The sequence below is a fragment of the Callithrix jacchus genome, chromosome 3 (assembly GCF_049354715.1).
Source record: "Callithrix jacchus isolate 240 chromosome 3, calJac240_pri, whole genome shotgun sequence".
NCBI lineage: Eukaryota > Metazoa > Chordata > Mammalia > Primates > Cebidae > Callithrix > Callithrix jacchus.
Genome location: NC_133504.1, coordinates 128,547,529 through 128,574,919, shown reverse-complemented (window position 1 = coordinate 128,574,919; position 27,391 = coordinate 128,547,529). Strand labels below are relative to the sequence as shown.

The 27,391-nt window shown below is 37.1% G+C and overlaps 1 protein-coding gene across 2 annotated transcripts in view; it reads right to left on the bottom strand.

Moving 5' to 3' along the window:
• Window positions 1–27,391, bottom strand: part of LOC100413404 (UDP-glucuronosyltransferase 2B4) — a 194,546-nt gene that overhangs the window by 148,757 nt on the left and 18,398 nt on the right. The window contains exon 6 of one of the 2 annotated variants that reach the window (XM_008993237.5): window positions 22,639–24,278. The exons of the other annotated variant lie outside the window; for it this stretch is intronic. Coding sequence (XP_008991485.2) covers window positions 23,999–24,278 — 280 coding nt within the window. The 3' untranslated portion in view covers window positions 22,639–23,998. Of the gene's footprint in view, window positions 1–22,638; window positions 24,279–27,391 lie in introns of those variants that run through there. 2 annotated transcript variants of the gene reach the window in all.

The following is a 27,391-nucleotide window of genomic DNA, read 5'->3' as shown; positions in this document are numbered from 1 at the left end:
TGGATTTGTCCGCTGGTCGTCTGCGTAGTTGCTGACTTTTTGATTGGGTCTCTGAGTGGACACCCGGAATGTTGATGATGAAGTATTTCTGTTGCTTGGTTTTCCTTCTACCAGTCTAGCCCCTTTGCTGTACGACTGCTGAGGTCCGCTCCAGACCATGCTTGTCTGGGGTGCACCTCTAGCAGCTGTGGCACAGCGAGGGATGCTACCAGTTTCTTTTTCTGCTATCTTTGTCCCAGGATGATGCCTGCCTAATGTCAGTCTTTTGGATATAGAGGGGTCAGGGAGCTGCTTGAGGAGACAGTTTGTACTTTATACGGGCTTAATTGCTGAGCTGTGCGCTCTGTTGTTCATTCAGGGCTGTTAGGCTGCTATGTTTGATTCTGCTGCAACAGAGCTCATTAAAAAACCCTTTTTTTTTTTTTCTCAAATGCTCTGTGTTGAGGGGTTTGGGCTTTATTTTTGGATGTTCAATGAGGTGTCCTGCCCAGCTAGAAGGCAGACTAGCCACTGTTTGGTTGCCGAGGCTCCACCCTGCTGTTGCGTGATTCGCCCTGTTCCTGCAGGCTCTGCTGTGGTCTCCGCCATGCCCTGCAGCGGAGTCTCTTCGTTGTAGCGTGTTGCCTCGGCAACAGCAGGCTGCGTCAGCAGTGGGCGTGTATCTCAGTAGGGACGGGTTGCCTCGGCAACGGCAGGCTGCGTCAGCAGTGGGCGTGTATCTCAGTTGGGGCGGGTTGCCTCGGTAGTGGTGGACGCCCCTCCCCCACAGAGCATCTTGGACCATCTGCTCGGGATAGTTTGAAATCGCAGTTTTGTTCGTCCCACTGTGTATCCCAAACGATCTGTCCCTGCTATCCCCTGGGCTGGGCTACTGTTCAAGTCTCGTTCAGTCTCGATCTCTCCCTGCAATCCCCTGGGCTGGGATACTGTCCAAGTCTCGTTCAGTCTCGATCTCTCCCTGCAATCCCCTGGGCTGGACTACTGTCCAAGTCTCATTCAGTCTCAAGTCCAGCCCTCTCAAGTCTCAGGTTGCCAGTTCAACAGGGCACCTGGACAACCGTGCCCTGTGGGGATTGCTGGGTAGGGCCAGCCACCGCTGCCCCGGCTGCCGGCATCTCCAGGCAGACCTACTGCCTGGTGTCCCGTGTCTTTTTATACTTGGGAGTTTCCCCGTTCTGTGGGCAACAAAGATCAGTCTGTAAATGCAGCTCTGACTCACCATTTGCGGATTCAACGCGAGCTCCAATCCTGGGTTTTTCTCACAGCACCATCTTGAGTCTCTCCCGCTTTACAAGTTTTCAATTTTTGTTCCTTGGGTGCAAATATAGCCTTATGATACTGAATCAGGATCCCATAAACATTCATCCTTTGCCAGCTAGTTGAATTTTAAGCTTCATCAATAGAGAACACTGGAGTGATTGTCAAGTGGTAGATGCAGGAAGACGTATCCCATAATCTAAGATCCTACTCTTTACTGTTATTCAGTAATTTTTATGATTATTATTGGGTTTTAAGAATATATATGGGTATTATTTAAGAATATTAAAGAATATATTTAAGAATATTAAAGATACATTTAAAGAATATTCGAAGGAAACTTCTAATTAGCACCTTTGCTTTATCTTTTGAGAAACGTTGCATTCCACAGAGATACTAGTTGTGAAAACTCCTGCATAAACCATTTGTCATTGACATAGATAGAGTTAGATGCATATGTTTCCTTCATGATTAAATTCACAATTATTACATTTTTGTCATCAACTGTGGTGCTTGCATGTTCCAGTCTTTAAGCAGCATAGTCAAAATTTTATAGAAAAAGATTATCACAATGATGAAGATGCTATTTTCAATTCAGTCATTCCATGTGAGTACTTTGAGTGTCTGTGTTTAAATTTTGCTAACTGCTGAGATATTTAAAAGCTTGTAGACACAATCTCGAAGAAACAGACTCATGCACAATATTGTAATTTTTGGAAATTAACATGCTATGTGCTTTTATGGGTCTCTATCAAGTAAACCTTCATGTTTACATACTTCCCTAACTATATTTGTACATAGTGCTTTATGTGAAAAGAATTCTCAAAATTAAAACAAATGCAATTATTCTTTGATAACTCATGAATAGACATAGTTTTTTATATCCTGATATATGGTCTAAGAAGTGAAAAGGAGATCTATTTTGGTGAGGCCGTTGATGCATTTTCAGGAGTTGTTTCATTAAGAAAATATAAGTAGACTGATATTTAGGTTGTGTAGTACATGTTGAGTTTCATTATTTCTCCAGACAATTTTTTATATATAAGGTTTCCCCTGTTTTATAAAGAAGACATTACTATAAAGAGCACTAATGCATTACATTTTTTTCTTTAACTTTGCTATTTTTTTCTAATGACATGAATATATGTTCAAAGTTTAATAAAGAAAAATACTTAGTGTATATTTCTTTTCTAGACATTATAGTAATTCATTTTATCAATTATTGCCAAAATATTTTTTCATAGAGAAGAGCACTATAAAATTTCACGTGTCAGAAATAATCTCTAAACCTTGCTCATTCAACTGTTTTAGACATACCTCCTGTCAGAACTGCTCTTAAGTTAGTTCCCTTCTTGTCTGTTATTTGCTTTTCAAACCTTTTTCTGAGTCCAAGGGCTGTAATGAGCAATATTTAAGTGCAGGTATTGGAAGCTTTTGCCATTTCTTATGTTTTCTCCAGTATAGACTTTAAAAATTGTTTCACAGAATATTGGACACTTCATTCCGTCTACAATTTATTTGTCCTTATGAGGAGAAAATAAGTAAAACAATTATATACATTTCTGGTTTTTATATCCTCAGTATATCAGGTATTAAAGTAGTTGGAAATATTATACCTGACAAGGTAAGGGCAAGAAATGTGAGATCTTATTGCAGGAAAGGAATCAGGCAACATAATCTAGAGAGACTGAACTAAACTTGCTTGACCACATCTATAATCCCTAACTAAAGGCAACTAGCCTTTTCTTTTATTTTGTGGATTACTATCCAATTACAAAGGGTCATTACTAAAGCAAAAATAGTAACTCACGCATATTCAGGGCCTCATGTGCAAAACATCTTTAGTCTTTCTAACTGAAGATTTTGCCATGTTGCATAGTTTTAGATAGGAAGCCAGTTACAACCATCAAGAATTTTGAAACAAAAAAACTTTTCATGAGAAAATATTTGGTATTTCATGAAGGATATTGATTGGAAACTGCCATGTAACCCAAAGGACTTGTCTAAACATTATGCTAGGAGACTTGGTCAAGTTTAGTCCATCTTGCTTGTGTGCTACGTCATGGATTTGTCCTGGAAGCTGACCCTAGCTTTCATACTGAGGCTTTGCTCAATAAAATGTGATCCTGCAATTGCAAAGCTACAGTGTTTAACTCACCTTGTCTAATAATTATCGACCATTTTTCACTGAATTTTGATGTAATTCCATAGAGCCCACCACTCTTTTTTTCTTTTCCTTATTTTTATTTTCTCATATTCCCTTTTTAGGCCTGAACAGATTTTCTTGAAAAGTCTCAGATACCTTAGTCTCAGTTGGAGATGAGCTCAGTTCATACTGCAGTCTCTAGCTCCTGCTTCAGTAGTCAAAGTAAAAGTTGTCTTATAGTTTTTAACAAGGATCTTGCTCTATTTGTTGTTGTTGTTGCTGACAGGGACACATATCTTCCATGTGATTGCATTTGCTTATACAAAAGAGGTTTCCTTACCTCTGTAACAAAAATGCATACCTTCATATGTACTTCTCAACTTAAAAGTTGAAATAAAACAATAAAAATATAATACATAAATATATTATTCATATATAATATATAAATTTATTATACAATATATAAATACATAAATATAAATAATGAATATATATAAAATATACAAATATGTAAAATATATGTACAAAACAAGAAGATTCCAAAAAATGCTCAGAAAAACCAGTCTTTCTGACCTTCTCTTTTTTTTTAGAAAAAAAGGAGAGAAGGAGAGGAAGAAAGAAGAAGAAAAAGAGGGAGAGAGAGAACAGGAATATTGCTTCATTCTAAAAATGGATATTAATAATGGCTGATCAATATTTTGTGTATTTAAAGTGGACAATGTATATTTTGTGTGCTTAAAATGGAGAGCTCTATAAACATTTATTGAGTCTAAATCTCATTATGGGTCTTATGTGTCTGGGTGTTAAGATCTCTTATTGTTGCATTGATCCTTTTACCACTGTATCTTTGTTGCTTTGAAATCTATTTTATGCAATGTGAGAATTGCAACTCCTGCTTTTTGTTTATTTATTTATTTATTTATTTTTGCTCTCCATTTGGTTGGTAAATTTTTCTCCAACCCTTTGTTTTGAGTCTTTGTGTATCTTTGGATACACCATTAGATTTTGGCTGTATCTTTTGATTGGGGGATTTAGTCAATTTAAATTTAAGGTTACTGCCATTTGATGTTAACTGGCCATTTTATCCATTCGTTGATGTAAATTCTTCTTTATGTTGATGCTCTTTACATTTTGGTATAGTTTTAGAAAGGCTCATACTGGTTGTTCCTTTCTATGTATAATACTTCTTTCAGAAGTTCTTGTAAAGCAGGCCTGGTGGTAATAAAATCTCTGAGTACTTGCTTGTTCATAAAAGATTTTATTTTTCCTTCAATTGTGAAGCTTAGTTGGCAGGATATGAAATTCTGGGCTAAAAGTTCTGTTCTTTAAGTATGTTGAATATTGGCCCCCACTCTCTTCTGGCTTGTCGGGTTTTCGCTGAGAGATCTGCTGTAAGTCTAATAGGCTTCCCTTTGTGGGTAACCTGACCTTTCTCTCTAGCTGACCTTAGTATTTTCTCCTTTGTTTCAATCCTGGTGAATCTAACGATTATGTGCCTTGGGGTTGCTCTTCTTGAGGAATATCTTTGTGGTGTTCTCTGTATTACCTGGGGTTGAATAGTGTACTGCTTTGCTAGATTGGGAAAATTTTCCTGGATAATATCCTGGAGAGTATTTTCCAGCTTGGATTCATTCTCTCCTTCACATTCAGGTACACCAATCAAACATAGATTAGGTCTTTTCACATAGTCCCATATTTTTTGGAGACTTTGCTCATTCCTTTTTATCCTTTTTTCTCTATTCTTGTCTTGTGGTTTTATTTCATTAAGTTGGTCTTCGACCTCTGATATCCTTTCTTCTGCTTGATCCATTCTGCTATTTAAACTTGTGCATATTTCACTAAGTTCTCCTGTTGTATTTTTCAACTCCGTTAGTTCATTTATAGTCCTCTCTATATTGTCTATTCTTTTCAGCATTTTGTCAAACCTTTTTTCAAAGTTCTTAGTTTCTTTACATTGGGTTAGAACAAGTTCTTTTAACTCCCAGAAGTTTCTTATGATCCACCTTCTGAAGCCTACTTCAGAAAATGGAACACAGTCCTTTTCCATGAGGGCTTGTTCTGTTGCTGATGAGGAACTGCAATCCCCTGTAGAGGGAGAGGGGTTCTGATTTTGGGTATGCTTAGCCTTCTTAGGCTGGTTTTTTCCCTTTATTATAAATTTATCCATCTGTCCCCTTTACAGTTACCACATTTCTAATTAGTTTTCTGAGTTGACGTCCAATTTATTGATTCCCAGTGCTGGGATCCGAGCAACCCACTGTGCTGGCCAAAACAGCAGTGATAAGACTGATGGTGCTCTTCTGCCTGGGAATCTCTGGTCTGGCTTCCTCCTTGGGTCCACAACAAGTGGCTCTGCCTTCCTGGAGCTCCAAACACCGGTCGGTAGGGGAACAACTCCCTTTCTGCATGAAGAGCTGCCACGCCGAGGTGCTGGCAAAACTGCTGTGCCGGCCATAAGAGTTGCGCTGGCGACCTGTGGGACTCCTCCACTGGAAATCTGCTGGTCCGTGAGTGATGAAAATTCGTCTGAATTTTTGTCTGACCTTCTCAAGTAAACAGACTCAATTTCAAATGAATCTCATTTATTTTCAGTTTTAAAATATACACAATTAAGCATTGACTGAATTATTATAGGTTTTCTGAAATTAAGATTGTACACTACTTAATGATTTACAAAGAGTAAAAATTTTGAACAAATCTAGAAAGCACAGGTCTTACAAAATGTAGCCAAGAAGTTGGTACATATCTTGATGCATGGTGGTGCCTTAATTGGCATGATCTTCTGTATTATGCCTACCTGCCTTAGATGTCAAACCGTGCTACACTCTATTTCTACTTTCTTGTCTTCATGGACTTTTGATAATCAAGCAACATATTATGACAAATAGAGTAACAATTGCCACACAAGCCAACACACTCAGAGAGCAGTACTAGCACCAGGTGAGTTTGTGGGAAGATGGCAAAAGGTACTTGTCCCCATTGTGGTGTATGAGAAGCTCAATCCAGAACAGTTTTTGGTCTTTAGAGACTTATCATAATGAATGATTGATAACCACATGACTTTGTCTTTATAGCTAAAATAACATAAAATAGACACCAACTTATATAATGAACCAGAAAATATAAATATGTGAAAATTTTGTGTAGATGTTAAAACTGAGTGTCACATAAAAGTGGATAAAAAATAAAATATTTTATTTCTTTGTGGTTATATCAATTTTTGTTTATGGGCTAAAAATAATTGGATGCATAATATTTAAAGATGTGATGAGATAATTTAAGAATAAATGAGTATTTCTAGCATAGAAATTAAAATCAGATAACTCCAAAGGGTTAAAAAAATCTTTGAGAGTATAGAGGTTAAATTATCCAGTACAATTTTTAATGGACCCGGTGTACAAGTTTTGAAATAATATCAAAGTCTAGAGATAGGAGACACACCTGATAAGACCAGGTTCACATCAGGGTAAAGCGCATAAGAAGTTGCCACTGAACAAGAGTTAGTATGAACATTATATCAGTGGATTCATGGCTAAAAGTATGAAAACAGATGGTCTTAGTTTGAATACTAGCCTGATATCTACTGTTTTTTTTAATGTATCTGTTCTGAATTTTTTATTTGTTAAATTGAATGAATAAGAATCTTATCTTTCTTGCCTGATTACTGTAAGTAGTAATGTAATGATTCTTAGACTACCTGGTAGAATTATTCTCATCATATAGTGATTGTCAATAAATATTTACTTTTTTTTACTGGTTTTTCTTGTATTGTGATTTTAAAATCTAAGTGGCTTTCAATATTTTACTTTAAGGCATTGTAGTTCCATTTGTTTCTAGTGTTGAAATAATTATGGACTAATAGCAAAAGAAAATGGGTGCATGTAAGTGTCTTGCTTACCAAATTAAAACCAAAACTGCTAAAGCATAGCATGTAGCAACAGCAATGGAGGTAACTTTTCTCCTTGTTATTTAAAAAACACAGTGGGGCCTGTAATCCCAGCACTTTGGGAGGCTGAGGCGGGTGGATTATGAGGTCAAGAGATTGAGACCATCCTGACCAACATGGTGAAACCCTGTCTCTACTAAAAATACAAAAATTAGCTGGGCATGGTGGCACGTGCCTGTAATCCCAGCTACTCAGGAGGCTGAGGCAGGAGAATTGCCTGAACCCACGAGATAGAGCCATTTTACTCCAACCTGGGTAACAAGAGCGAAACTCCGTCTCAAAAAAAAAAACAAAAAACCAACAACACACACACACACAGTGGGAGGACTGTGTTTTTCAGAGGAGGGCACTAATTCTGTTAAGTATTTTTATACAATTGGGAAAGACAACAAGGAAGTTACATGATACAAAGAACCAAGCCAAGGGCAGTGGCTCCTGCCTGTAATGCCAGCACTTTGGGAGGCCGAGTCAGGCAGATCATGAGGTCAGGAGAACAAGAACAGGCAGATCAGAGGCCAACATGGTAAAACCTGTCTCTACTAAAAATTCAAAAATTAGCTAGACATGATGGCTCATGTCTGTAATACCAGCCATCAGGCGAGCAAGGCAGGAGAATTGCATAAAACAGGGAGTCAGAGTTTTGCAGTGAGCTGAGAATGTGCCACTGCACTCTAGCCTGGCAAAAGATAGAGACCCATCTAAAATGACAACCATAGCAACAACAACAAAACAGAGATATGGACCAATGGAACAGAGCAGTGGCATCAGAAATAACACCACACATCTACAACCATCTGATCTTTGACAAACCTGACAAAAACAAGCAATAGGGAAAGGATTGCCTATTAATAAATGGTGGGAAAACTGGCTAGTCATACACAGAAAGCTGAAACTGAATCCCTTCCTTACATCTTATAAAAAAAATAACTCAAAATGGATTAAAGATTTACATGTAAGATCTGAAACCATAAAAATCCTAGAAGAAAACTAGGCAATACTATTCAGGACATAGGCACAGATGAGGACTTTAGGATTAAAACACCAAAAGCAGTGACAGCAAAACCCAAAATAGACAAATGGAATTTAATTAAACTTAAGAGCTTCTGCACAGCAAAAGAAACTATCATTAGGGTGAACTGGCAACTTACAGAATGGGAGAAAATTTTTGTAATCTACCTATCTGACAAAGGGCTAATATCCAGAATCTATGACCACTTAAACAAATTCACAAGAAGAAAACAAACAACTCCATCAAAAAGCAACAAAGAATATGAACAGACACTTCTCAGAAGAAGACATTTATGCAGCAGCCAACAAACATACGAAAAAAAGCTCATCATCACTGATGATTAGAGAAATGCAAATCAAAACCACAATGAGATACAATCTCATGCCAGTTAGAATGGCGATCAATAAAGAGTCAGGAGACAACATGCTAGAGAAGATGTGGAGACATAGAACACATTTATACTGTTGGTGGGAGTGTAAATTAGTTCAACCATTGTGGAAGACAGTGTGGTGATTAATCAAGGATCTAGAATTATAAATACCATTTGATCCAGCAACCTCATTATTGGGCATATACCCAAAAGATTATAAATCATTCTCTTATAAAGACACATGCACATGTATGTTTATTGTGTCACTGTTCACAATAGCAAAGACTTAGGACCAACCCAAATGTTCATCAGTGATAAACTGGGTAAAGAAAATGTGTCACATTTACAGCATGGAATACTATGCAGCTATGAAAAGTGTGAGTTTGTACACTTTGCAGGGACATGGATGAAGCTGGAAACCATCAGTCTCAGGAAACTAACACAAGAACAGAATGTAACACTGCATGTTCTCACTTACAAGTGGGTGTCAAACAATGAGAACACATGGACACAGGGAGGGAAACATCACACACTGGAACCTGTGGGGGAGTGGGGGCTTATGGGTGGGATAGCATTAAGAGAAATACCTAATGTAGGCATCGGGGTGATGGATGCAGCAAACCATTATGGCACGTGTATACCTATGTAACAAATCTGCACGTTCTTCACATTTACACCAGATTTTAAAGTATAATAAAAAATATAATAAATAAATAGAGAACCAATAAAATACATGTCATGTCATACACATTTATGTATCAATTAATTAGAAATTATATTTTTCAACATCAGCATTATGTTTATTAAAAATTATTGATATTACCAATATAATAGTAATAGCATAACTGAAATTAATGTATGTACTGAAATAATGTATCAACTACATATTTCTGGTTTTAAAAATTTTGGCTGTTAAACAGAAATATTCCAACTTACCTATTTCTGGTCAAGTATATTTTGGCTTTATATTTCTTCTTAATAAGCTAGCAACCACCACCGTAAGAACAAAGAAATGGCTGCATTTATACTAATATCTACTGTTTTCAATAATTTTGAAAAGGCAAATTTGGAAGCTTTAGTAGATTATAATTTATTAATGATGAGATCAAAATTTTAGCATAAAAATTTGGAAAACAAATGTAATGGGAATTAGAGATTGGTTAGGTTGTGCTGATTACTGAAAATAAATAGTTTTAGAAAAGTTTTAAAAACAAAAATAAATAAGTAACTAATGTCAGATCATGACCATGTTTATTAGCTCCATTATGGTAACCTTGTTAATATGTATTTGTATTATGTAATATCACTTTGTATATCTTCAATTATACATTAAAAAATTTAAATTGTACATTAAAAAAATTTAATGCTGAGCTTTCATGCTGAAAGGCCACATAAATGTGCTGAAAATTAGTCAGTATTGTAATAATATTTATGTTTCCCTGCTTCAACTGTGTTATCAATTTTCTTTACAACCCTTCTGTTACCATCTTTAGCAGTTCCTTTTATTTTACTTTTTGGCTATTTTACAACTCATGCATGATTCTAAAACCTCTGTCAAATGTTTTTCACTAAACAACGACAACAAAAAATATTATGATACAATGGTGTATTGATCATGGCCTTTAAGCATTACACAACATATATATATATATATACTCAGCATTGTGCTCATGTCCAGAGTCACTGCTGCTCCCTGGGCTTTCATGTGAGGAATTATGAATACATGCTATGTGGCTAAAAAAATTTACATTCAAGTAGGGTCATTAGTGACTGCCTTTAATGCATTGAGCAAATCTGTAATTTACATTGGTTTGAGTCCAATCTAATGGCTTCCTCCTTAGCCTTCATGTAAGTAAAGTTATCAGGTTGATCTGCAAATAAAGGAAGGCCCACCATAGGGATTCCATGGTAGATTCTCTCATAAATTCCATTGGCTCTATCATGAGTTAGAGAAGCTTTGGTTTGGGGATGACCTAAGATTTTTTGAAAAATTAGGCATTATAAGTCTTAGAAATAAAATGAGCAATGCACAATATGAGGCAATGAAATGGGCAGTGTTCTCTAGATAATAAATTACTGTAATAGTAAAACTGCATTAAAATCACTTTCAGATCACTGAGGAAGAAGCATCAAGTCATCTGGGGCAATAAGTGAAAGCTACATATTAAGAAGTGGTACCTGACTTGAGACTTGAAGAATTAATACAAGATTGTCAAGTAGACAAAGAGTACACACTGTGGATAAAGATAATTGCATATCACCCACTTCCCATCACCACCCTCCCCCAAAAAAGCAGGATGCATGCCAGAACATGTTATCTTAGAGAAATGGTGAAGTCACTGAGTACCATAGGGCACAGTATCCAGGACAGCAGAGAGTGGGATTGTGGTGGTACTTGCATAGAGGAAGGACAGGTCACACTCCATCATAAAATGTGTTACCAGCATTCCATGATAAAGACTGGGGATTTATTCCCATAGAAAATGCAGCAGCTGGTAATGAAAGAAGAGCTGTCATTTTGTTGCATTTACAATATCTATACATTAGGGGAGCTTTAATCTTTCAAAGAACTACTGTCTTAACCATGTTAATTATCCACACGTGTGTCTACATGAGGCCCTGTTGTTAAATCTATACTGAATAATATGAGGAAGGAGAACTAGTGGGGATTGTGTAGCAGCGAATTCACTCCTTGGGAAGCACATGACCCCCTAGTCTGCTTGTTCACTGGACTCTGTGTTTGAGTATTTATTCATGTGTTGTAGAACCAAGGTCTGCAGGACAGACCCCTGCAGGTGGTGACCCCAACGTGACCAACGTCACATATTAGTAGTGCCAAAGTTTTAAAGAAACCTCATCACTCAGTTCCTTCAGAAGGAACTATGGCCCACAAAATAAATTTCCATTATTAATGCATAATCATGCAAGTGTGCCTGTGTGTGTATTTGAGTATATATAAGAACTAAAATAGCAACTTTACACACTAATGAGGGGAGATACTGTTAAAAAAATATAAAACAGACTCTAAAATATTTTAGTCAACTAATAGAGATTCTTAAGACTACTGCTATTTGTTTATTTATCTTTAATTTTATATTGTTATAGTTCTGCTAAATAAACTGTGTGCATTCTAGGCAGCTTTTCTGAACAACTATCTCAGTTTGGTCATGACAATTGATTTCCCTGACTATTAGCAAAAATGAAAAGTCACTTGGCATTGGGAAGACATTATATATTTCTCTCAACTATATAATCAAACATGACACTTTTTTTATGTTCTTAGTGAACATTTACATATTCCTTGATAAAATTTCTATTTAAATCTTTTAAATATTTTTTGATTAGGTTGTCTTTTTAACATTGAGCTGTAAGCATTCTTTATATATTTTTTATACAGGTCACTTATCAGGTATGTAACTTGCAAATATATATTCCAAACTCTGGTTTCTCTTTTGACTTTATTGATGGTGTTCTTTGATGTGAAAATATTTTAATTTTTTAAAATCCAATTTCTAAATATTATTTTGGTTGCTTCTGCTGCTGTGTCATATCTAAAAACCTTGCCAGATTCAAGATTACAATGTTATACCCATATTCTTCCTGCTAAGAGTTTTGTAGTTCTAGATATTATGTATCAGTTTTTTTAATCAATTTTGAGCTTATTTTTGTATATGGTTTGAGGACAGGGGTTCGATTTTGTTCATTTGTATATGGCTAGTTTACCCACTGGGATTTGTTAAAGAGATTCTTCTTTCTCCAATGTACAGCTTTAATATACCTCTCAAAAATTAGTTGACCCTATGTTTGACTGTATTTCTGGATTCTTTATTCTTCAGTCTGGATATTTTAGGACTAATTGCTATTTTCCTTTTTTCTGCTAGCTTTGGATTTTTTCTTTTACATTTGTAAATTTTCCCCTTAATAACTCTTTTCTTATAACTTTTTGTATCTTTTTTGTTTTCTGTGTTCTTCAACTTTTAGCAAAGGGTATTTTTTAATTTCATTTTTAATATATGAAAATACATTGTGACTCTCTTCAAGATGGGGGGGGTAGGAGCAGCTTGGGTTTGCAGCAGCTCGGGGTTGCGGCTCTCAGCGAAGGCTCAGAGGGTGAGTTCAAGCCGTATTTTCAGAGGGATCTTTGTTGCCCACAGAATGGGGGGATTCCCAGGTGGAGGAGAGACATGGAGTGCCGCCACGGCTGTTTTGGCTGGTACTGCCATTGCTGCCAGCGCAGCAGCACAGCGGCACTCCACACAAGGCGTACTGGTCTGGATGCCCTGTTAAACCAGCAATCTGAGATTTGGGAGGGCAGATTAGCATATCCATTTGATTGAACGGGACTTGGACAGTGACCCAGACCAGGTTGATTTCAGAGAGGCAACATTTGAGCCCGCGCAGTGGGTTGCTGCACAGGAAATCGCATGGATCCCGGTCCCCAATCAGCGGGCGACTGAAATACCTGGGAGAGAGTCAACCTTTCAACTTAGAAAAGGGAAAAAGAGGGGCTCTGAGGCGGAGAGCCAGGTGACCAGGCTCAGCAGGTCCCACCCCCACAGGGACAAGCAGGGTGGTGATTCCATATGCCCGGGGTTGAAAGTTTCACTGCAGATGCAACTAAGCCCCAGACGGTGCAGCTCGGTGAAGGAGGGGCATCTCCCATTGCCGAGGCAATCCACCCCTACGGAAGTATACTCCCATTGCTGTTGCAGCCTGCCATTGCTGAGGCAACCCGCCATAACAGAGAGACTCCACCAATACAGAGGCAACAGAGTGGAGCACACGACAGCAGGGTGGAGCCCTCAGCAACAGAGTAAAAGCCAAGGCAACAGAGCAGAGCCTGCCACAGTAGGGCAGAGACAAAGCCAACAGGGCAGAGCCTCGGCAGGCAAATAGTGAGTAGACTGCCCCCTAGCTGCGCAGGAAAGTGTAACGGATACTCATAAAGAAAGCCCTAACGCCCCAAGACAGAGCATCTGAGGAAAAAAAAAAGGGGTTTTATGATTTCTGCTGCAGCAGACTTACAAGTATCTGCCAAACAGTCCTCAATGAACAATGGAGCTCACAGCTCAGCACTCGAGCTCCTATAAAGTACAGACCGTCTCCTCAAGCAGGTCCCTGACCCCTGAATATTCAAAGAGTCACCTCAAAAAAGGACTGATCAGACTGACATTTAGTGGGCATCATTCTGGGACTAAGATAGCAGAAGAAACTGGTACCATCCCTCACTGTTCCACAGCTGCCACAGGTGTACCCCAGACAAGCAGGTCCTGGAGTGGACCTCAGCAGTCGTACAGCAGAGGGGTTAGACTGTTAGAAGGAAAACTAAGCAACAGAAATACTTCACCATCAACAATCTGGGGGTCCACTCAGAGAACCAACCGAAAAGTCAGCAACTACTCAGACCACAGGAGAATAAACCCACAAAGATGTGGAGAAAACAGCACAAAAAGGAGGAAAACACCTGAAACCAAAACACCTCACCACCTACAAAGGACAAAAACTCCTCGCCAGCAAGGGAACAAAGCTGGATGGAGAATGAGGGTGATGAAATGATGGAATCAGACTTCAGAAGGTGGATAATGAGAAATGTGAGACTATGTGAAGAGACCTAACCTACGTTTGATAGGTGTACCAGAATGTGATAAAGAGAATGAATTCAAGCTGGAAAATACTCTTCAGGATATTATCCAGGAAAATTTCCCCAACCTAGCAATCCAGGCCAATATTCAAGTCCGGGAAATAGAGAGAACACCACAAAGATATTCCGCAAGAAGAGCAACCCCAAGGCACACAATCATCAGATTCAACAGGGTTGAAATGAAGGAGAAAATACTAAGGGCAGCCAGAGAGAAAGGTCAGGTCACCCACAAAGGGAAGCCCATCAGACTCACAGCAGATCTCTTGGCAGAAACTCTACAAGCCAGGAGAGAATGGGGGCCAATATTCAACATCCTTAAAGAAAAGAACTTTCAACCCAGAATTTCATAACCAGCCAAACTGAGCTTCATAAGTGAAGGAAAAATAAAATCCTTTGCAAACAAGCAAGTAATCAGAGATTTTGTCACCACCAGGCCTGCTTTACAAGAGCTCCTGAAAGAGGTACTACACATAGAAAGGAACAACGAGTACCAGCCATTCCAAAAAACATACCAAATGCTAAAGAGCATCAAAATAAATAAATAAATAACTAAAAGAATAATCTGCACCAACTAATGGGCAAAACAGCCAGCTAGCATCAAAATGGCAGTATCAAATTCACACATACCAATATTAACCCTAAATGTAAATGGGCTAAATTCACCAATCAAAAGAACAGACTGGCAAATTGGATAAAAAGCCAAAACCCATCAATGTGCTGTATCCAGGAAACCCATCTCACACGCAAGGATACAAAAAGGCTCAAAATAAAGGGATGGAGGAAGATTTACCAAGGAAATGGAGAGCAAAAAAAAGCAGGACTTTCAATTCTCATCTCTGATAAAATGGAATTTAAAGCAACAAAGATCAAAAGAGACAAAGAAGGCCATTACATAATGGTAAAAGGATCAATACAACAAGAAGAGCTAACGATCCTAAATATATATGGACCCAATACAGGAGCACCCAGATATCTAAGGCAAGTTCTTAACAATCTACATAGAGACTTAGACTCCCAACCAATAATAATGAGAGACTTTAACACTCCACTGTCCATATTAGATAGATTAACCAGACAGAAAATTAAGAAGGAAATACAGGACTTGAACTCAGACCTGGAGCAAGCAAACCTGATAGACATTTACAGAACTCTCCACCCCAAATCCACAGAATATACATACTTCTCAGCACCACATCACACCTACTCTAAAATTGACCACATAATTGGAAGTAAAGCACTCCTCAGCAAATGCAAAGCAACTGACATAATAACAAACAGTCTCTCAGACCATAGTGCAATCAAGTTAGAACTCAGAATTCAGGTGCCGGGCGCGGTGGCTCACGCCTGTAATCCCAGCACTTTGGGAGGCCGAGACGGGTGGATCACAAGGTCAAGAGATTGAGACCATCCAGGTCAACATGGTGAAACCCCGTCTCTACTAAAAATACAAAAAATTAGCTGGGCATGGTGGCGCATGCCTGTAATCCCAGCTACTCGGGAGGCTGAGGCAGGAGAATTGCCTGAGCCCAGGAGGCGGAGGTTGCGGTGAGCCGAGATTGCGCCATTGCACTCCAGCCTGGGTAACAAGAGCCGAAACTCCGTCTCAAAAAAAAAAAAAAAAGAACTCAGAATTCAGAAACTAACTCAGAACCGCACAACTTCATGGAAACTGAACCACTGGTTCTTGAATGTTGAATGGATAAAGAATGAAATGAAGGAAGAATTAAAGAAGTTCTTCAAAACCAGCAAGAATGAAGACACAACATACCAGAATCTCTGGGACACATTTAAAGCAGTCTCCAGAGGAAAGTATATAGCAATAAGCGCCCGTATGAGAAGAGTGGAGAGATCCAAAATTGACATCCTATCATCAAAATTGAAAGAGCTAGAGGAGCAAGATCAAAAAAACTCAAAACCTAGCAGAAGGCAAGAAATAACTAAGATCAGAGCAGAACTGAAGGAGATAGAGATGCGAAAAACCCTTCAAAAAACAATAAATCCAAGAGCTGGTTTTTCAAAAAGATCAACAAAATAGACAGACCACTAGCCAGATTGATAAAAAAGAAAACAGAGAACAACCAAATAGATGCAATAAAAAATGATAAAGGGGAAATCACCACAGATTCCACAGAAATTCAAACCATCATCAGAGAATATTACAAACAACTCTATGCACATAAACTAGTAAACCTGGAAGAAATGGATAAATTCCTGGACTCCTGTGTCCTCCCAAGCCTAAACCAGGAGGAAGCCGAAACTATGAATAGACCAATAACAAGGTCTGAAGTCGAGGCAGCAATTAAGAGCTTACCCCACAGAAAAAGCCCAGGTCCAGATGGATTCACAGCTGAATTCTACCAGACACACAAAGAGGAGCTGGTACAATTCCTTCTGAAACTATTCCAAATAATCCAAAAAGAGGGAATCCTTCCAAAATCATTTTATGAGACCAACATCATCCTAATACCAAAACCCGATAGAGACCCAACAAGAAAAGAAAACTTCAGGCCAATATCCATGATGAACATAGATACAAAAATCTTCAATAAAATACAGGCAAGCTGATTGCAACAGCACATCAAAAAACTTATCCATCATGATCAAGTAGAATTCATCCTGGGGATGCAAGGCTGGTTCCAAATACAGAAGTCTATAAATGTAATTCACCACATAAACAGAACCAAAACCAAAAACCACATGATTATTTCAATTGACACAGAGAAGGCCTTTGACAAAATTCAACAGTCCTTTATGCTAAAAACCCTCAATAAATTCGGTACTGATGGAACATATCTCAAAGTAATAAAAGCTATTTACGACAAACCAACAGCCAATATCATACTAAATGGGCAAAAAAAGGAAGCATTCCCTTTGAAATCTGGCAATAGACAAGGATGCCCTCTTTCACCACTCCTATTCAATATAGTATTGGAAGTTCTAGCCAGAGCAATCAGGCAAGAAAAAGAAATAAAGGGTATTCAAATAGGAAAGGAGGAAGCCAAATTGTCTCATTTGCAGACGACATGATAGTATACCTAGAAGACCCCATCGCCTCAGCCCAAAAACTCCTGAAACTGATAAGCAACTTCAGCAAAGTCTCAGGATATAAAATCAATGTGCAAAAATCACAAGCATTCCCATACACTGATAACAGATTGAAAGAGAGACAAATCAAGAACGAACTGCCATTCACAGCTGCTACAAAGAGAATAAAATGCCTAGGAATACAACTTACAAGGAACGTAAGAGATCTCTTCAAAGAGAATAACAAAACACTGCTCAACGAAATAAGAGAGGACACAAACAGATGGAGAAACATTCCATGTTCATGGTTAGGAAGAATCAATATCGTGAAAATGGCTATACTGCCGAAAGTAATTTACAGCTTCAACACTATCCCCATCAAGCTACCATAGACTTTCTTCACAGAACCGGAAAAAACCACCATGAACTTCATATGGAACCAAAAGAGAGCCCGCATAGTCAAGTCAATTCTAAGCAAAAAGAACACAGTGGGAGGCATCAACTACTGGATTTCAAACTATACTACAAGGCTACAGTAATCAAAACAGCATGGTACCAAAACAGAGATATAGACCAATGGAACAGAACAGAGGCATCGGAGGCAACACAGCATATCTACAACCATACAATCTTTGATAAACCTGACAAAAACAAGCAATGGGGAAAGGACTCCCTGTTTAATAAATGGTGTTGGGAAAACTGGCTAACCATATGCAGAAAGAAGAAACTGGACCCTTTCCTGAAACCTTACACTAAAATTAACTCCAGATGAATTAAAGACTTAAATATAAGACCTGGCACCATAAAAACCCTAGAGGAAAATCTAGGCAAAACCATTCAGGACATAGGAGTAGGCAAGGACTTCATGACCAAAACACCAAAAGCATTGGCAACAAAAGCCAAAATAGACAAATGGGACCTAATCAATCTCCATAGCTTCTGCACGGCAAAAGAAACAGTCACTAGAGTGAATTGGCAACCAACAGAATGGGAAAAAATGTTTGCAGTGTACCCATCTGACAAAGGGCTGATATCCAGCATTTACAAAGAACTCAAACAAATTTACAGGAAAAAAACAAACAAGCCCATTCAAAAATAGACAAAAGATATAAAAAGATACTTTTCAAAAGAAGACATACATGAGGCCAACAAACATGAAAAAATGCTCATCATCATTGGTCATTAGAGAGATGCAAATCAAAACCACATTGAGATACCATCTCACTCCAGTTAGAATGGCGATCGTTAAAAAATATGGAGACAGCAGATGCTGGAGAGGATGTGGAGGAATAGGAACACTTTTACACTGTTGGTGGGAGTGTAAATTAGTTCAATCATTATGGAAGACAGTGTGGTGATTCCTCAAGGCCTTAGAACTAGAAATTCCATTTGACCCAGCAATCCCATTACTGGGCATATATCCAAAAAACTATAAATCATTTTACTATAAGGACACATGCACATGAATGTTCATTGCAGCACTGTTTACAATAGCAAAGACCTGGAACCAACCCAAATGCCAGTCAATGATAGACTGGATTGGAAAAATGTGGCACATATACACCATGGAATATTATGCAGCAATCAAAAGGGATGAGTTTGTGTTCTTTATAGGGACATGGATGAATTTGGAGAACATCATTCTCAACAAACGGACACAAGAACAGAAAATGAAATACTGCATGTTCTCACTTGTAGGTGGGTGATGAAAAAAGAGAACACATGGACACAGGGAAGGGAGTACTACATAATGGGGTCTACTGGGGGGAATAGGGGAGGGACAGCGAGGGGGGTAAGGGGGGAGGGATAGCCTGGGGAGAAATGCCAAATGTGGGTGAAGGGGAAGACGGCAGCAAAACACACTGCCATGTGTGTACCTATGCAACTGTCTTGCATGATCTGCACATGTACCCCAAAACCTAAATGCGATTAAAAAAAAAGAAAAAAAAGAAAATACACTATTATTAATGTATTTGTTAATTTTATTATTAATTCATTTTTAAATATTTGTATCTCATGCAAATCTTTATTTCCTCTTCTGTTGTGTGCTTTTCTATTGTATTTATTACACTTAAATGTATATATTACATTTCCAAACCAAAATAACATTGTTATTATTATTGCATTATATAATGTTATGTCTTTTCTGAATTGAAAAAAAATTGAAGAGTGAAAAAAACCTATATATCCAATGATATAGATGTATATGTACCTATATCATTGGTAAATATACATCTATATCATTGGATATATAGGTTTTATTTACAACTTTTTTGTTCTTATAAATTCAAATTATGATTTGATATTATTTCTTGCTCCAATTCAGTTTTTCATCCATACACCACCTTAGCGCTATTATTGACTAATGTATTACATATGTATATGTTAAAGACCCAACAATAGAACTATATTGTTGAAGGAAGTTGAATAAATATGGATTATACAATTCGTTAACTTCCATAATAATTTTTTTCAGGTGCTCTTTTTTTAAATGTGGATTAGAATTTTTTTTCTCTATTTATTACTTTCAGCCTGGAAAATTTCTTTGGAAATTTTTTAAGGAAGACAGATTGCTTAGCAATAAATCTTATTTTATGTTTGTTTAGGAATGATTTTATTTCCCCTTTACTTTTTAAAGATAATTTTGTAGAATATAGGATTTTTGGTTGACATTTTTTTCTTTTCATGCCATTGCCTTAGTGGCAGCATTGTTTCTGATAAGTACTCGCTATTAATGTTATTTATTTCCCTTGTATTTAATGCCTTTTTTTCTCTTTGCACTTTATAATTTTCTTCCTTTAGCTTTCAACTGATTATGATTGCTGTGTCAGTGTTTGGATCTTTTTGTATTTTTCCTAGACTAAGAATATATTGAAGCTCTGAAATGTGTAAATTAGTGGTTTTTTAAAATTATTTATGGAAAGTTTGGGACATGATTTTGAAAAATTTCCACTGAATCTTTGTCTCTCTCTTTGTCATCTAGTGCTCCTACTTTGCATATGTTCCTGTGCTTAAGTGTACCTCAAAAGTCTATAAAGCTCTGTTTAATTTTTTTCTTTTTTTTTTTTCTCTGTTCTTTGGATTATATCATGTCTATTGATCTGTCTTCAAGTTTGTTGGCCCTTGCTTCTTCTGCTTCAAATATAAAGCAGAATCCTGCTTGTGCATTTGCTATTTGTTATTATAATTTTCATTTTGGCATGTTCACTTGGTTCTTTTCAGAAAATATAACTTCTATTTCTTTCTATGTATTCTCTATTGGTTGTGACATTATTATTATACCTTCCTTTTCAGCTTTAGATGTGGTTCCCTCTAGGTCTTTGAAAATATTTATAATATCTAAATTAAAGTTTTGTTTGTTAAATCTACAACTCATCACTTTCATAACCCTTTTTTTGTCTATTTTCCCCATGTAGCAATCTGACTTTCCAATTTCTTTATATATCATTTAAAATTTGTTAAACCTTCCTTATTTTAGATAATATGTTACAGTTACTCTGAGAATTAAATGCACACCTTTTTAAAATTGCAATTGTTAATTGTTTAGTGAGTAGATGAATTATATAATAAAATCTCTTTCCTCCGTAGTGTCATTTCCTTGATATTTCTACACAGAGGGTACATCCTGGGGCATTTTCACGGGCCTATAACAATAGTGGTTTTAGTAGAAGCCCTCATTGACTCCTTTCTGTTTGTTTTTTATACCCAGTCTAGCTATTAGCCTTCATAAATTGTGGTTGATTCATCCTTTGCTTTTGGTAGTAGCTCGGGGTCAAACATTACTTCACAATCTGAGATAGTATCATTCAGTCACATTAGCATTGATAGCTTTTGAGACATTTCAGATAGGTTTGCAAACAAGAAAGGCTCTACTTTACTGTCCTTTTCTTTGTTTTTTTCTTTTGTTTTGTTTTATTAGCTTGCTCATTATATTGTTTGTATCTCTTATGAAATTACCATCTTCTTTTAAACTGTCTACTATTAAATCCTTCATATTTTGAGAATACATTTAGGCTTGAACTTCCTACATATTCTTTCAAATAAAGTAAATTACTGTCATGAGAGCTTTAGAGAACTTTGTTTGATGGCCTGACACTTTCTTTGGGTGAAATGTATCAACCGTGGCTTCAGAGCTTGGGGCACAGTCAGCGGCACATTTTGTGCCATAAGGGTAAGATGCTAGTCTCTTTTTTAGTTTGCTTCTTTTTTCAGGGAACCTCCATTCTATGAATGAATAATAATGACTATTTGGTACTCAGAGTTCTTAGTATGTTATGCCTGAGTAAACGCTCTGTGTTATGACAGTGGCTAGAAAAATGAAAAGACACATTTTTGGCCTCTCTTGCCTGGAATTTAGCTTCTGTAACATATAGGTGAGGTGTGTGCATGCAAAACTCAGGAGACTTTTCCCTCGAAAATAATAATATAGCCCTCCTGTAGAAGTTTCATGGAAGTAGAGCCTAATGCTGTTGTCTACACCTGCCTGCAGTAAAATTTCTGTCACACTGAGTGAGGGTAGGCTAGAAAACAAGTCATTGTTTAGATGCCACAGGCCCTTGCTGTTGTTAACAACCCTTAGTAGATGTTCTTTAATAAATATTTGTTTGTTTGCTGCATGTCTTAAAGACAATTCCTAGTATAGTTTTATTAATTAATTTTATTTTTAAACTTTTTTTTTTGCCCAGGGAATACTAGCTAGCAGAAGTTGCCGATGCAGCATTTACCTTGAGATAACTTTGCCATAAAATATCTGGTTTTTATTATTTTTATTACTGTTTTTATGGAAATGACTTTTTCTGTTTAGCAATGGAATAGGCTGTTCTCCACAATGACTACACTCACATTTGTAGGAGGAACACGTGTTCATTGACTGCAACTATTTAAGTGTTGGAGAAAATATTATTTTCATATATGTGCTTATATGGAAGGATTTCTGCATGGCAGATTTCTAGATGTAGAATTTCAGTTTCACACTGTATACTTACATTTTATTTTAGAAGGTTATTTTATATTATACTCCCTCAAAAATAGATTTTTCAGGTTTTTATAGGTTACCAACCTTCTCTATAGCTCTAATTTATTTGGCATATTTCCATATTCCTGAGCATCGGTAACTTTATCATCTTTTATGTTTTTGGTGATTTTTACTTTGAAGTGCCCATTTACACTTTCATTAAGATTGTATTTACATGTTTGTCTTTTTAGGTTTGTCATTGTAGTTCACACTAAACAATAGATACCAATCTTTTAAGTGTATTGTAAAATAAGTTTAATGTGAATTAAATGAAGCTTGTAAGATCGAGAAAACATTATTAACCTTGTTTGTGTGTGTGTGTGTGTATGTGTGTGTGTATGATGTGATTTATATAAATGAATACAAATACAAATCTACATATTTAGCAATATATATGTGTATATATTATATGTACACATATATATTACTAAATATGCAAAGACATAAGAATAATATAATGGACTCTCAGGACTCAGGGAACAGTCAGAGTGGGGAGAGGGATAAAAGACTACACATTAGGTGCCGTGTACACTGGTCAGGTGATGAGTGTACCAAAATTTCAGAAATCACAACTAAAGAACGTTTCCTTCTAATCAAACACCACCTGTTTCCTAGAAAGTATTGAAATAATTTCAAAATAAAAATAAAATCAACCAGATGAATATTTTTAAATTACCTGAAAAAAATGGGTAAACTGAGGCTCATGGTGAAACACTGGCTCAGTAGAAAAGTGGAACTGGATCTCAGCTCTCCTTAGCCCAGTGTTCTTTCTACCACTCACTCACTCATTTCTCCATTTTTAATGTGTTTCTGGGCAGACATGTATTGATTTTGTTGATATCATTTGGAAAACCTGAGTTAGGAAAGCCTGAATTGACTCATAGAACCAACATCTTTGTAAAATAGTTCAATTTTACTATAGGAAGCAGGTAGGAGTTGCTGTATTTCTAATTCCACCTATGTTCCATCAGGAAACGACTTAAGCTGTAAAATGGTAAACATTTTGCCATAACTTTTAGGAAAAATCTGACACTGACGCAGGATGCACCATAAAAGCCAAGCAGCACTACTCTTTCAAAATATCAAAAGGAATATAAAGGGTTTTTTTTAAAAATACAATTCAATTGCTTAATATTTCCTTTAGCAACAGTTAAACCATCGAAACCCTGCTCATATGAAGCCAAAGTATTCTGAGTATTTGCAAATCAGTACTGACACACTCAGTGAGCTTCTTGTGTTCTTGTGTTTATGTATAATATGTGAAATGTTGTTAAGCTTAGTGAAAATTTTTTCATGTTACCTCTGAACAGGAGCAACAAATTTCAATAGAAGCTCAACAAATTTAAATGGAAGATCATGTTGCTTTAGTTTTATATTTTTGTTAGTGTTTTCCTTCTTGACAAAAAATATTTCTAACCATTAAACAGGTATTGAATCTCTGAAAAACAAATTTTTACTTGACAAGGTAAGCGTGTTTTGAAATGATGTTCAGTCACAGAAAGAAAGAAACCTTGCATCATAACCTTTCTTGTTGAAATAAACTGAAAAAGTCCCATCTATCAGGTTTCCCAGCTTCACGCCTCAAATACAACTAATCTTTTTTTGTCTTCTTTCCAGTTTTAACACATTTCCAGAAACAAAAGAGACAACATTTTGTGATAATAAATATCACAGCTGCCACACAGGCCAGGAGGAACCCAATCACATCCAAAGAGTGGTACTGGAACCAGGTGAGGTCGTGGGCTGCGACCCGAAGGTGTTTGGCTCCTTTGTGGCGCATGACAAACTCAATCCAGAAGACTGCTCGATCCATGGGCTTCAATGGTTGATCATGTTGGATTCTTGATAATTTCATAATGTTCTCTTTATATCTGAAGGATAAATATAGAGACACCAATATTGAAATTAAGTTAATTTGTCTGAGCATATCAAGTCCCTGGAAGATTTTTATTTTTTACATGTGTTTGTTTGTTTGTTTGTTTAGAGATATAGTCTCACTCTGTTGCCCAGGCTGGAGTACAGTGGAACAATCTTGGCTCACAGTAACATCCTCCTCCTTGGGGGGGTAAGCAATTTTCCTGCCCAGCCTCCTTCGTAGCTGGGATTACAGGCACATGCCACTATGCCCAGCTAATTTTTGTATTTTTAGTAGAGGCAGAGTTTTTCCATGATGGCCAGGGTGATCTCGAACTCTGGTCTCAAGTGATCCACCCCTCTCAGCTTCCCAAAGTTCTAGGATTACAGGTGTGAGTTATCACATCCGCCCCATGAAAGGTTTTCAAAGTGTCAAATGATTCAAAGTAAATGTCATAGAACTGACATAGAATTTGTGTATATTAATTTGAGTCATTATAGAAAGTTTGGCTTCTAAATTGAAATTTTATCATTAATAAATATTTTTAACCTAAAAATGGAAAAAATCAGGTGAGAAAACTAATTTTTCTCAAGCATGAAAATATGAGTTATTTCATTATTATTTTTTAATTTGTTCATTTTTAGTTTTTTGGGTACATAGTAGGTGTGTATATATTGATGGGTTGCATGAGAAGTTTTGATACAGGCTGCAACGTGAAATAATCACATCATGGAGAATAAGGTATCCTTCCCTTAAGCATTTCTCCTTTGTGTTATGAACAATCCAATTATAGTCTTTTAGTGCTGGAATAGGCATATGAGAACATGCTCAACATCATGAGCAATTTTAAGTGCTTTAAGAAAGAGTGAAAATATAATTTGAGAAATATCGTTTTTAAGTTCTCAAAAGGAATTGTGGTCATGGTGAGTTAAATGTCTCATAGCTAGTCACTCTGCTTTTACCCTATCCCGTGTCTCCTACTGTTTCCTACCCAGTAGCCAGAATTATATTTTTGAAATAAAAGTCAGATTTTGACACTCCCCTGAATAAGAGTTTTGCTTGACTTCTCATCACAGTAAGAATAAAACCCCATCAAAAAGTTGGCAAAGTATATGAACATACACTTTTCAAAAGAAGGCATTTATGCAGCCAATAAATATATGAAAAAATGCTCATCATCACTGGTCATTAGAGAAATGCAACTCAAAACCACATTGAGATACCACCTCATGCCAGTTAGAATGGTGATTATTAAAATATCTGGAGACCACAGATGCTGGAGAGGATGTGGAGAAATAAGAAAACTTTACACTGTTGCTGGGAGTGTAAATTAGTTCAACCATTGTGGAAGACAGTGTGGTGATTCCTCAAGGATCTAGAACCAGGAATACCATTTGACCCAGCAATCCCATTCCTGGGTATATACCCAAAGGATTACAAATCATTCTATTATAAAGATGCATGCACAAGTATGTTTATTGTGGCACTGTTTAAAATAGCAAAGACTTGGAACCAACCCAAATGCCCATCACTGATAGACTGGATAAAGAAAATGTGGCACATATACACCATGGAATACTATACAGCCACACAAAAGGATGAGTTCATGTCCTTTGCAGGGACTTGGATAAATGTGGAAACCATTGTTCTCAGCAAACTGCCACAAGAACAGAAAACCAAACACTGCATGTCCTCACTCATAAGTGAGTGTTGAACAATGAGAACACAGGGACGCAGGGAGGGGAACATCACATACCGGGGTCTGTTGTGGGGTGGGAGAGCAAGGGAAGGAATAGCAGGGGGTTGGAGGATTGGGGAGGGATAATATTAGGAGAAATACCTAATATAGATGACAGGGGAATGGATGCAGCATGGCACATGTATAACTATGTAACAATCCTGCATGATCTGTGCATGTACCCCAGGACGTAAAGTATAATGAAAAAATAAAATAAAATAAAAATCCAACTCTGTTATTTAGTCTACAGGACCCTGCAATGTCAAACACTGGCAAGCTCTTCTCCTAACACTTTTTCCGTGGACACTAGGTCTTCTGGAGACATTGACCTTCTATTATTCTTTATGCTCCCACAGGTGTTCTCATCTTAGCACCTTTACACATGTTGTCCCCTCTCTCCCACTGTTGGAGCATTCTTTCTTGCAACAACTCAAGGCATGCTTCTCTCTCATTTTGAGGCTTCCCTCGAAATGTTACCTCTAAGAGAGGCTTTTCTTGGCCACACTAAGATGGAACCCCTAGGATTTTCTCTGTTGTTTTATGATTATTTTGATATTTGATTCCTATAATTTAAAATATATTACATATCTTATACAATAAACCTTTAAATATTAAAACCGAAAGATAAATATACATACAATAAGTGAGTAGGTCAAAAGTGTAAGATCATCTTGAAGAGAAGATACCAATTTACCTACTGCTCAGTTCACAGTACAGGATATCACAACCTACCTAGAATAATTTTCTGTTCCTGAACTATTTAGTCACTAGCTTTGTCCTCCAATTAAGTATTAGCCTGATTTCAAATATCATACATTAGTTCTGCTTCTTTATATAATCAAATTATATAATATGTATTCATTAGAGTCTTTAAAAATTTTATGTAGCAGTTGTTGGTTAGTTCCATTGCTGTGTAGTATTTTATTGATTGCTAACACATGGATTATGTCATCATTTTATAACCAATAGACATTTGAGTTGCTAACAATTTTTGGATAGTAGTAATAATTCTGTCAAACACTTTTGTATATGAAATTCAAAAGTTCTGTGGCCCCCCTCACAAGATGTCTGACAGGTGTGTGGCTCATCTGTTCACTCCCTGTTCACACTCAAACTCCTTACAGGAGGAAGAGCACACAGAAAGCCAGGTGCAGGAGCCTGGGTGAGCACCCTTGGCCTATGGTCCCAAGGCACCTTCCTGGGGTGGGTGTTTGTAACTCCCAAAGCCCACGTGGGTAGTGTTACAGGGTACTCTTTTAGCCTTGCCATCTTCTAATGGCTTAAGTGTTGACCAGTTCAGTGCCCTGTTAGTATTCAGGTCCTTGTCTGGCATTTAGGAAGAATCAGGTAGCACATGGAATTGAAGGATGACATGTAAATGTTTATGACAG